This window comes from Canis lupus, chromosome 36 (assembly GCF_048164855.1).
Source record: "Canis lupus baileyi chromosome 36, mCanLup2.hap1, whole genome shotgun sequence".
Lineage (NCBI taxonomy): Eukaryota > Metazoa > Chordata > Mammalia > Carnivora > Canidae > Canis > Canis lupus.
The window spans coordinates 29,039,868-29,052,966 of NC_132873.1; the positions used below are offsets into that span (position 1 = coordinate 29,039,868).

At 40.0% G+C, this 13,099-nt stretch overlaps 1 protein-coding gene across 5 annotated transcripts in view; it reads right to left on the reverse strand.

Annotated features, from left to right (window-relative positions):
- The window catches only part of MYO1B (myosin IB), a 175,616-nt gene that overhangs the window by 73,510 nt on the left and 89,007 nt on the right, over nt 1-13,099 (reverse strand). For all 5 annotated transcript variants that reach the window (XM_072813242.1, XM_072813241.1, XM_072813244.1 and 2 more), the window contains 2 exons: nt 4,162-4,266; nt 263-309 (listed from right to left, as the gene is read on the reverse strand). In XM_072813242.1, coding sequence (XP_072669343.1) covers nt 263-309; nt 4,162-4,266 — 152 coding nt within the window. The remainder of the gene's footprint in view (nt 1-262; nt 310-4,161; nt 4,267-13,099) is intronic.

Consider the following 13,099-nt stretch of genomic DNA (forward strand, 5'->3'; position numbering starts at 1 on the left):
AAGAGCCTCATCTAAATTGCCCATGGAAGTCTATGATAGATGACAAGAAAGTATGAAAGAAAATGCTGTCACTCCAAAAAGAATTAAAAAGAAAAATCCCAGAAAGCAAAAAATAGTCCTCAGAGAACTTTCAGTGTCTGAACAGCAATGGTGTTCTTATTTTTCAAATGTGTATATTAAGGAATACTAAACATCTACTGGTTGTTTAAACATACATGAGCTAAATATTAGTGTTAACACTTATGCTTATACAAATACTTACAAATCTAGAAGAGTTGTCATTCCTTACAGTCTTGGCATTTCCAAAAGCTAGTAAGAAAGAAACAGATGCATGGGTGAAATTGACAGAAAAATAATTTCAAGCAGAAATTTAAAGCAAACGGAATATTTGACAGCTATAAATCCTAGAAAATACAACTGGTAGCAATGACATTTCTGACCAAACTTCCCTAGAAACATACTGAACACAAGTCTTAAGAAGTTGCTAAAACTTCCATGTCTTATTATAAGCTCACAGAAAAAAGGAGTCATTCCTATGATTCATGGAATTTTTTCCAAATATTACTATAAACGTAATCTTGTCTAATTAAATACCTTTTACTGTTTCAGTTGAGTGGACAGATAGCAAGCAAGGCTTGTATTCTCCTCCACCATTATCATCAGTTATTTCAGAGATAACTGCTTAATATCACCAAAGGCTTTGTAGAACTCGATGAGGTTTCCAGATAGAAAAAGGCACAAGAAACTTTATTTAACTAATTTTAAAATAAAGCTACTGAAATGTGATCACGTACATAACTGTGAAATAATAGAAAGAATAAGAGATTTGGAAACTAATATCATTTCCAATAGGGCTAAAAATACTACATAGTTTCGTGAGTTCATATCCATCAGACCTAAGTGAAACTTTCCAGGAAGAAAGAAAACCAAATTGGCCCATAAGGCACAATCCAAGTTTATTCCAAACTTAGCTGCCGTGAGAAGCCGAATCTCCCACAGGATCCCTTTTAAGAAAATGAGGCCACACAAGACCCACAGGTTGATGCCACCCCAGGCACAGAATGCTCCTGATCAATACAGGTGGTTCACAGTGTCATAAAGAAAAGGGTTGGTTTCACCAAGCTTGTACGCACAGTAGGGGGCAAATTACTCTGGGCCAAGGTAATAGAGAATTAAGTTGAATCAAAATATAAGGCATATAAGCAGAGGGATCCCCGTTTGATGCTTTGGAAGAAGCCCAGCAATGTACCTCAAACCTCAATGTGCAAACTAGTCACCTAAGGATCTTGTTAAATGGGTCTGGAGATGGTCACAAAATCCTGCATTTCTCCCGGTACTCCCCACCCCATCCACCCCTGTTACCAGGATCCCTGGGCCCCCACTGCAGCTAATAAGGACTGAAGAGCATGCAGTGATGGGGCAACCAGAAAAATGAATCTTTAGGATTAAGAGGCCAGGCATCAAATCCATGGAAGCCTCCAAAACTTCATTAAATTAAACAGAGGGAAGATTAGAGTAACAAAAGCCCAAATGATTACCAAGGGCTAAAAGCTGATCCTAAGTCTGAAAGCAGTCACGTGATCAAGGCACGCCCATGTGTTTCAGTTGAGGTTCACTGGGGATACTCAGTAGCCAAACCCGATGTGTTACATTTCGTGTTAGCTGGCCTTTGTATGTTTTTGATTTTTAAAAAAATAGTTGGTTCCTGCTCAGTTATGTCAAAACTTACAAAGTCAACACAGGGAAAGCTCTTCCTATCAGCAGCTAAGCTTGGGAGGGGTATAGTGTGGTAGGTCCCTGAGGCCAAATTTTCTTTAGTGAAAAATCAGCTGAGATGCTCTGCTGAGTGGGGAAACCCGCACACAGGAAATATCAAAAAAGGATGCTTACATCATTATCCATGTCCACCACCAGCTAAAAGGCTTTAATAAATGCAGCCCTGAAAGTGCTGAGTGTTGCCCCCTGGTCATGAAGACCATGACATTTCTCATGTTTTCACAGGCCAGTCTTTCTGGTGGGCATGAACATGTAGGGGTGGCAAGTTAACTAACTCGCACAGCCCCAAAGTCCAGCTCGGGATGCTGATGCATAAAGGACAGTTTATTGTGGCTTGAAGGTCAAGGGCAAGTGAAGGAATTGCTTCAAAAAAACTTTATTCAGGGCGCCATTTGCATGCCATAAACCATCTTTTCATCAAACAAATCTGAGTTGCACACACAGCTCTAAACACTAAAGTCTTTTATTGTGAGCCACAGAATCAAAGACAAGTGCTTCATTATAGAACACTTGAGACACATTCCTCCATTGTTTTTTTAAGTTCATTGTTCTAAATGTTCATTTACAGTGGCAGTTCCAGTTAAAAAGTAAAGCATTCCCATAAAAAATAATACATGCCCACAGCAGACATTTCTCCCATTTCCTGCACTGGGGCCTCATTCCAAATACCATCAAATAAAGGGCCAGATTCTCATCACAGATGCAAGCTATAGCATTCCACACTGCTTCTCCTTTAGTTCACAGCATTCTTAAAATAAGCATATGCAGAAATACACATACAGCACCGGACTTAAAAGCAAATGACAAAGTAAACAAAAAGTCAAATACTTCATAAAATGAAGATACAGCACTTTCTGCAATGGCTTCTTTAGTCATTAAGGTACCAAAGGGGAGAAGAGATCGTATCAATGGAATAGATGTTTCAGCCTTTGCTTTTCACAGGTTAAATAAAGTATTTTCAGTAGTCCTGTCTCACTAGCTGGGGATGAAGAGGCATGGTGTCTCTTTGTAATAAAGTGGGAGGGGCTAGGTCTAGGTAACAAAGGCAACAGGCAGGGTTCCCTCCCTCCACACTTGGGGGCATCCTACTCACCCCAAAGCACCTCTGCTTTAATCCACATTAAATCTTGACCCTCCAAGACTTTGAACACAGAGAACAAAGTCTAGAACAAAGAACTCTGATCAGGGCTGGTTTTGACCCTTCCCCACCAGCGGACATTTGGCAATGTCCAGAGACATTTTCAATGCTAACAACTAGGGGAAGGGGTACCTCTGGCACTGAGTGGGTAGAGGCCAATGACACAGCTAAACATCTTACAATGAGTACGCTGGACGGCACTCCATAGCAGAGATTTATCCAGTCCAAGATGAGGTTGAGAAACCCTACTCTATCCCGACAACTGTATTAAGCAACAATAAAGACATTCTTACAATATAAAGCAACATTAAGGGCTTGCCATCAGTAGGGAAAGACTGATTTGCTGTTTCCAAAGCAAAGAATGGTTTATATCTATGGCATTAGGGGGATTCACCTCTGGCTTCTTCTGATGGCAGTAGGGACTACATGTTATGTGCCCCCCACCAATGTTTATGTTGAAGTCCTAACCCCTATGTGACTGTATTCGGAAGTGGGGCTTTTGAGAAGTAATCAGGGTTTGATGAAGTGATGAGCCAACCCTGCCCTTGACCACCACACACAAAGAAGAGGTCTGTGATCACACAGCATGATGATGACCACCTGCAAGCAAGAGGCCTATCTTGCCAGCACTTTCGTCTTGGACTTTTGAACCTCCAGAAGTGTAAGAAAATTAATTTCTGTGGTTTAAGCCACCCAGACTCTGGTGTTTTGTTATGGCAGCCCGAGCTAACTCACACAGATGGCCAACCATAGGATCTAAATTCTAGAGTCAGGATTAGGCTTTCTGTGACCCTGAAAAACATAGTCCTTTAGGTGTTTCTCTGGCACCGCCCGTCTGACAACAGAAATAAGCAGCCACAGGTGTTACCCTGAATGATAAAATAGCACTGCACACATGCTTTTTTTTTTTTTCCACCAAGTTTTTCCTAGCCCTCAAATCAAATGCAAATATCAGCTGATCATTTTTAGGCAAAACTGAAGTGATTCAAATAAAAATTGAAAGGGAAAAAAATGAATGTAAGTGGGAGCTCCTTTTAGATGAGTAAACTGTTTCCTCCTTTAAGTACCTGAAGCCAAGAGTTCTTAAGACACAGCTCATTTGCTCAGCAGATCTGGGCCTGAATCTCTTACTTCCTCTTCTCCCTCGGCCCTCGGCCCACCTCCCAGCCCACGTGGTCCCTGAAGGGCTCTGCAAACTCGGTCTACTTTACGAGTCACACTGACCCAATGTACACAGAAAATCCTACCTTCCAGGACTGGGTTGGATTGCAAAAGCTGTTCTTTGACTTGGTTCACTTCTGCTCCTTTTCCACAAACAGCTGCTACATAGGACATAACAAGCTTGCTGGCCTCTGTGGATGAAAACAAATTGTATCAATAAATTAGTAGAGATCGGTAAAAACATTTTGGAGGAAGGAAATTGGTGTAGAGGATCCATTAATAATACCTTCAAATACCTTTATAGCTGGGAATAAATAATGTTTCAGAAATATTTTAAAATATGTGTGCTTTCCACCAGTCAGAATGACTAAAATTAATAACACAGGAAATGACAGACGTTGGCGAGGATGCGGAGAAAGGGGAACCCTCTTGCACTGCTGGTGGGAATGCAAACTGGTGCAGCCACTCTGGAAAACAGTGTGGAGGTCCCTCAAGAAGTTAAAAATAGAAGTACTCTACGAACCAGCGACTGCACTTTTAGGTATTTCCCAAAGGATACAAAAATACTGATTTGAAGGGATTTAGGCCCCTCGATGTTTATGGCAGCATTATCAACAACAGCCAAATTATGGAAAGAGCCCAAGTGTTCATTGACTGATGAATGGATAAAGATGTGGCATATACATATATATATATATATGCCACATATATATATATGGTCCTCTATATATTCAGGGTAATACATCAGGGTGACACTTGTATATATATACACACACACGTATAATATATATATATAAAATAATGAATATATATACATAATAATGAATATGTAATGTGTATTTATATTTATATATATATATGGTGGCTGATTACTCAGCCACCAAAAAGAATGAAATCTTGCCATTTGCAATGACATGGATGGAGCTAGAATATATTATTATGTAAGCGAAGTAAGTCAGTCAGAGAAAAATAAATATTGTATGATTCACCTGTATGTGGAATCTAAGAAATAAAACAATCATGGGGGGAAAAAAGAGAGGAAAACCAAGAAACAGATTTTTAACTGTAAAGAACAAACGGATGGTTACCAGAAGGCCGGGAGGTGGGGAGATGGGTTAAATGGGTGTTGGGGATTAAGGAGTGTACCCTGGTTGTGATGAGCACCAAGTGCTGTATCTAAGTGTTGAATCACTAAATTCTACATCTAAAACTAGTATTACATTGTGTGTTAACTAACTGGAATTTAAATAAAAACTTAAAAAAAGGTAAACATTTAAAAATATATATTTATGCTTTCTATTCAATGACATGTCATTAACTCAGATATAATAGGAACTGTGCTTAAAGGTCATCATCACCAGAATGAAAAAAAATTGCTAAATAATATAGCCAACAATATGTCAGGAGAACAATCTTCTTAAAATAATCATTTAAACATAACTATGATATTATATAGATAATTCAAGCCAAAAATAATTTGGTAATCTGGGTAGCTTTACAAAGATATTTTTAAAGTTTAAAAGAACTGTCCTCGAAAATATTGTCTAAATCAAACTGGTTTGCTCACAACTAGACTAAATTAATTACTCTCAAACTTAATTTAAACCACTAAGCAGTTAACAAAGACTTGGTAACAAGAAAGCTAGCTTCTTCGGGGCAGAGTTGTTTTCACTGGCTTTACTAGCAACTCTGAAAGGTAAGTTGCTAAAAGAAGCCAGCTTCTTGAGGATACCCAGAATTCTTAGCTCAAAAGTCGACAAGATTTGGTCTTAGTGGCTTTATCCTTTGGTGTCATTCAGCCCATGTCCCCCCTCAGCATCTGCCTCCCAGAAGCTGATCTTTCTAATACTGCTTTCCGAGGAATATTAATAGATGTTCAGGGAAAATGAGGTCCAAAGTCAAACGAATTAAAAAAAAAAAAAGTCAAACGAATTAGACAAAGTGAAATAGGTTTCTTTTTAAAAGGCTTCTTGGAGGATCACACGCATGGTGGAATTCTAGAAAAGGCTCTAGAAATGCTACACTTGGGACACCTGGGTGATTCAGTGGTTGAGCATCTGCCTTTGGCTCAGGTCATGATCCCCGGGTCCTGGAATCAAGTCCGGCATCAGACTCCCTGCTTCTCTCTCTGCCTCTCTAAGTCTCTCATGAATAATTAGAATTAAAAAAAAAAAAAAAGAAAAGAAAGAAACAAACAAACAAATGCTACATTTCCCAGACTGGTGTACCATGGAATCTGTTTCTCACTGAGCTGCCCTGGTTCTGCTTTTCCATAACCAGGGCAGGGCTCAACTCTTAATTGTCAGCAGAATTGAACACACACCTTCATTTGGGCAGTTGAGGCAAGGAGACTCATGCCCCAAATCCTGCTTTCCCTGGAGCCTGTGTACTGGTGTCACAGCCCGAGAACAGGGAGCCCCCGTCCAGTCCGAGTGACAGTGCCTCTGCTCACGGGTGTACGGGAGCAAATCTCCACCCTGCCATTTCTCGTACAGAGACCCACAGGTGGCCTCCTGTTCCACTGCTCACCATGAAGAAGTACCAAATAGGCAACTGGAATGCCTTGCAGCTCACCGCCTGACACCTGCTTTAGGGCTTTGGAGAACCCCCACGAGCACTGACTACCAGAGCCACTGAGCAACACGAATCTACATCAGGTCACATAAAGTCCTCAAGGCCTGAGGTCTGAGTAAACAGGGTACAGGCCAAGTACACAATCTCATGGAGCCCCGAGAAGTGAGGAGGGCGGCTGGGTACTACTGCAATGGTTGCAGGGAAGTCTTCCTCCAGTCTGCTTCCTGGGTAATGAAGGTGGGCCCCCGTAGATCCTCCGGTGGTCTGTGATGGCTGATTCTGGTTGTCTCCTTTTAGGGACTGTAACTGAGAGATGCCAATCTTTTCGCCTCTGGGACTCCCTTCTCCCGAAAGCCACCGTCCTTTCACACGCCTGCCGGTGTGTCAAGTTTCCGAACTACATTTCCCACTGTTCTCAGGGTTTCAGTGTCTAAAAGCTGGTGAATCATGTCTGTATGGACAAAGAGCTTATATGCTCCCACATGTCATTTGACTTCTTGGTGCCACGATTTCCTCTATCCCTCAGTCTGAACTGGAACTCTTCTTCTGGTTGCTTCAGGATACTTTCTTCTAGGCTCTCTGGCTTTCAAGTTCAGGTGACGCTACCTGCTGAGTAAATTCCTAACATCCTGTGCCATCTGGTCTTCAACTCTGGGCTGCCTCTCCTGAATTGCCCATGCATCCTGACTCTGCAGTCTGGCCTTGAAGCACCTCACCTGTAGGCCTGCTTTCTCATCATCCCACTCTCTCATTGGTACCTTTGCTCAGCATCCTCCCCTCCACCGGCATGTATGTTATTACATCCTTGACAGGAATTTCTGGCCCATCTTTCCACCCATTATACTCTTAGAAGACTAAAAGCATTGATAGGCACAATAATGGTCTCAGAGAGTGGCAAATCCAACAGACACACATATAAACATATGTATTTTATTTTTATTTTTTTTTAAACATATGTATTTTAGATGAAAAGGTCAGTCTCCTTTCAGGTAAGCTGACAATAAATATTAGAAGTCCAAGCCAGGCTGTTTTGCTTATTCTAGTGATTATGGACCTCAGTGTAGCCAAATCTCAAACTTCAGACACATGACCACACTGGATTCTCTGGAATCTTGTTTCTGGTTCAGTATGGACTCTTAGGGACAAAATGCTGGGGGTGGGTTTACAGGCAAGAATCAACCAAGAATCAAAATTCTCTGGTTGCTGTTGGAATTGACTTGGCGTCTCAGAGACTTATAATGGCCAGCATGAAACACAATCACATTTTCTCAGAGCCACATCTGTTAAATAAATGGTACTAGGAATAGATCTTTTGGAATTTGGATTGGACTTACATTATCTGGCTATTAAACTGCATATAAACCCACAGAATCTACTGAGATAGAAACATGAGTGAACTTAATTGAACTTAGGAAAAATTTTTATTAACTTTAAAATTTACTGAAGTAATTCAAACATAATTTCTAAATACAGTTCAAGGATACATATTCTTAAGTTAGTAAAAAGTTTGTACATTCAATTTTTCACTATCTTCAGGAAATCTAATACTGTGCTCATTTTAATTATTCATTTTTGGAAGCCAGGGTTAACAGTAGTTTTTTTGGGACACCTGGGTGGCTCCCAGTGGTTGAGCGTCTGCCTTCAGCTCAGGGTGTGACCCCAGGGTCCTGGGATCGAGTCTCGCATCAGGTTCCCTGCAGGGAGCCTGCTTCTCCGTCTGCCTGTGTCTCTGCCCCTCTCTGTGTCTCTCATGAATAAATAAATAAAATCTTTAAAAAAAAGAGTAGTTTTCTTTAAACAGCCTCATTATCTAAAAGAGCCAAGTCCTATAATTTTTTCCCTGACATAATTCATGATTTTAACTTAAGCAGTTCATGAGATGCTCACTACTTTAGAGAAATAAGTAGAACAGTAAGGATAAATTGCAAGATGCAACATAGTTTAGAAGACTGTTCTCATAATATTTCACCATGCTGGAAACAGGAAATAATAGTTATCTCATGAAGCTTTCTGCTTCATTTCCTCTTGGCCCTTCTTGCTAAAGTTCAAATAAATTTGTATCTTTAGTCAAGTATTTGGATATTTATCCAAATAAAAACTTTATATAACAACCTCTATGAATGAAATATATTTCTAAGAATCAAGAACTATCATCTTCAACATTACGAAGTCTAGTTTTTGAATTATGTTGACTGTAATAGAAAGTAACTAAACATGATCTTGGCAATCACAGCATAAAATTGGAAGCATTTTCCAAAACAACACTCCTGAACAGACTGTGGATACTTTAATCCTGTAAACATATTCTCAATGACGATGTCTTTCATGTACATTGTAAAAATAGAAAATGATTCTATTTGAGACAAAAAGGTATGTTCTTCACGTGTATTCAAAATTCTGAGAAGCACAGCTAAAACGTAACGGCATTTGCTTAGAATCAATTCTTAGTTCATCATTTTCTCTTACTCATAGGAGCATCTATGTAAATTTATGAACAAATATATATATTTGTTCAATATTATATATGTATATAAACATATATATATATATGTTTGAATCCAAGTTGAATTCTAAAATTCATCAACAGTCAAAGAAACAAAATATTAAGTCTTCAAGGCAAAAGCCTCTTCTTGCAAGAAAATGACAGAACATCTAGGGTTTTACAGATACTCTGGACTAACGGGCAAATGGCCGATAACAAAATACTTCTAAGTCAGAGTATCTAGACCAGAATTTATTTCGACAAAGAATGGGAAAGGGGTTACAGAAGTTAGTCTATGATCCTAGGCATTTTAAATTCCTGATAAAAAAAGGAGAATTAGGTTAACTCTGTATTCTCTGGTACCTTGTAAAGGATTGTGAACAATATATATGTTATTATGCAATTATTACTTAATCATGTAATTACATAGTAATATTTTTTATGAGAGAAAACTCTGTGAAGTGGCAGTCGGTGAATGAGAAAGGAAAAAACAAACATTCCAACGAAAGACACTTGAGCTCACCAGGACAAGAGGATGGGGCTCTTGCTGCTGCGATAGAAAACCTGTGCATGTTAACTGAGTGGGCTCCCATGGATTCGATCACGGTATCGGGGGGAAAACCCCCAAACAGATGAATGTAAGCAAGGCTTATTCGAGTTCTCTTCACAGAAGACCTCATCAATCTATGGAGGAGTTAAGAGGTACCCACGAATGCACGCATGGTACATGCCCACCACCCACACGGAGACGTGGGGAGTCCAGGGGCGACTGGGGTTCGGAAGCAAAGGTCTTAATGAGCAAGGCAGGCGGCATGACCCCTTTAGCAGAAGGCCGGGAGAGGCCCTAGAAACTGATGTAACCGTCAAATTAGACACCAAATAATTTATAATGTTTCGTGTCGGGATCCTCTTCTTAGACCCACAGATTTACTTCGATGTCTTTGAAAAAATGTAGTTCGAACGGTTCCCTCATGCTCGGCCTCCCTGCCCTCATCAGGGCTTGAATGATTCTCCGCAAACCATTTGTATTCACAGTAGCGAGTTCTGAGTTCACTGCCTAGAAACACTTGGGCACTTTTATGAGGCATGATGAATTTTTTATTTAGCACAGAAGTAATGAATTAAATAGGACCCAGAAGGACTCAAAGAGTTCCCGCCTGTCCCTGAGCGCCCACATTATATAATCACGCAGCATAAGAAGATCTCCAAGGCTTAGGGCCAATAACATCATCATCTGCCAACGGGGTTTACGACCTAGTTAAATTAATTACTTCTTGTAAAATAAGCCCTCTGATACTGCAGAGTAGTTCTGTATAAGCCATCAAGTAAAGATTCTTACCGAAAACAGACACTGTGTAGAAAGTATACAGTATACAGCACATTCTGGGCCCTCGATAAATGTTAGTTCTCTTCTTCTTTCATTTAATTACTAACAAAAATTTTTAAGGACTAGGTGTCCTCAAAAACAATTTTAGTGGCCAAGATAATGTGACATCTCAAAAGTGGCGTGGCACCCCTCTTCCTCACAGAACTGACCAAACCCCCCTCTCCAAATTCCCCATACTACCATGCTGCAATCTCTGTATTATCTGCCATCATTTCATTTTCCCGTAAGTAATTTCCACGAAATTACTTACGCAAATCAATATGTAAATTCTATGCTGTGCTCAAATGGATAGTCTCATGACAATTAAAATCATAATAAAATCTGAGGCAATTTTTGTATCACTGTTTTCAAAATGAAAGGAAAGTAGACAAAGATGGAATAATAAGTGAAGCACTAAATGTCCCTGGGGATGGAGAAGTAGGAGATGCTGTTAGGATCTATAAATGAAAAGGAAGAGCTTATTAGCAGTTACCAAAGAGTATAATTGAGGGCAGCCCGGGTGGCTCAGCGGTTTAGCGCCACCTTCAGCCCAGGGTGTGATCCTGGAGACCCAGGATCGAGTCCCACATCAGGCTTCTGCATGGAGCCTGCTTCTCCCTCTGCCTGTGTCTCTGCCTCTCTCTCTGTGTGTGTGTGTGTCTCGAATGTATAAATAAATAAATAAAAATCTTTAAAAAAATAAAAAAGAGTATAATTGAGTGAATATTGAAAAACAGCAGCTCTCAGGACTAGGGTCCACCTCCCAGCACTAGGCGGTTTAATGATAATGGACAAAGAATCACAAGATCCAGGAATCACTGTAGCTCGAAAATAAGACAAATGCATTGAATGACCCGTAGGCAGTGCTATTGAAAGTCTGATCCAAAACCCAGCACTGCTCACAGTTGGTAGGTCCATGGACTATTGCCCGTCTACACAGGAGAATAGGCTTCCTTAAGTTTTCATAGCACTTTGGTCATTTATTTAGTCTGTTTAACTAAAAACAATTAGAGATTGGATTTTCTATGTCTTCTTTTATTTTTCTGATATCAGCCAGGAACAAATGTGGGGAGGAGAGCCTGATGTTTCATGGTGGAAGGTTTTGAGAAGCACTGCTCTAGAAGGGCTGTGGTACCCTCCCCTCCTTCTTCAGCTTCCCGTCTGAAGCAGCACCTGGACTTGTGCACTGTCAACAGAATGGCCCTACTGGAGGAGGGAAGAAGCAGCAGCTGTCTGTTCTTATGACAGAGCCTAACGGAATCCTAGGAAGGACTAAATCCAGGGAGGATGATAGGGAAAAAAGGATTCCAAGTGGTGAGTAGGATACTGAAACCCAAAGGACAAGTTATTATGTAACAAAACATCAAAAGATGAGAAAACTACAGACAAGAAGAATGAAGTCCATCCCACTAGATTTCTACCAGGGAAATGAGATGTTTTTGTTTTTTTCAGGAAAGAATGAAGACCAACCCCTCTGAAACCAACAACCTCCACTTAGCTTTTCAATAAGGAAGATGCATGAGGCCACCAGGAGATGGAATCTCACTGCAGGAGGGAGCAGTGCAGTTTACAGCTCTCTGAGAAGGAGGCAGTCAAGCACTGACATAGCTAATTAGTGGATGTGTTTTCTTCTTGGAATCTATGTTCCAGAGAAGATGAAGACTTGGCCAATACCAATGAAGCCCGTGACCACAACCCACTTCTGATGACTCAAGAACAAAGTGATACAATCGGGCCCTCAAAAAAATGTATCTTTAGTCATGGTGAAGAATAAGTAGAAACCTAAAAAAATTAATAGCCTTAGGAATATTTTCATCTCTTCCTCCCTCACAATTAAAAGAAAGATGTGAAGTGAATAGGCTTGTAGGTAACAGTAAAAAGGACCGGGGTATAGGTGGCATGAGACACACCAATACAGAGGCCTCCTGACTCCTGTCAGGGGACATAGTTTTTATTAACTTGCCTTGCTACCATTTCCATTGGTCAACTTGGAAACAAACAGGAAGCTGTACTACTTCAAAGAGTTAAATTCATAAGAAAGAAATGGTTAGTGACAGAGGAGAGGGAAAATTTTCTCCCAAGACACCAGTATCCTCTTAAAGTATCTACCATAAAGAGAGGGTTCTGAACAGCTAAATATCTCACAAATTTCTGAGCAAATAGAGGTTAAGAGCCGATACCCAGAGATTCAGATCTAAAAAGGGATGGGAAACTAAATAATGAAATACTGTCTATCACTAACAAAAAACAAAACTTTTAAAGAAAAGCAGCACAAGCTACAATTATTGAAAAGGAGAGAAGCATGAGACTAAGATGCAGCAGTAGGTAGGGACTAGATCACGCAGAACCTTATGCAGCAAGTGCAATGGATGTGACATTTGTTGTAGCGCAACAGAAACATTAAGATGTTTATATAAGAAATATATTGAGACAAATGAAAATGGAAAAACAATTTATCAAAACTTATGAGATGCAACTTTTAGGAGGAAAGTTTATAGTCATAAATGTATACATCAAGAATACAGAAAGATTTCAAATAAACCTAATTTTACACCTCAAGGAATCAGAAAAAGAAGAACAAATTAAGTTCAAAGTTAGCAGA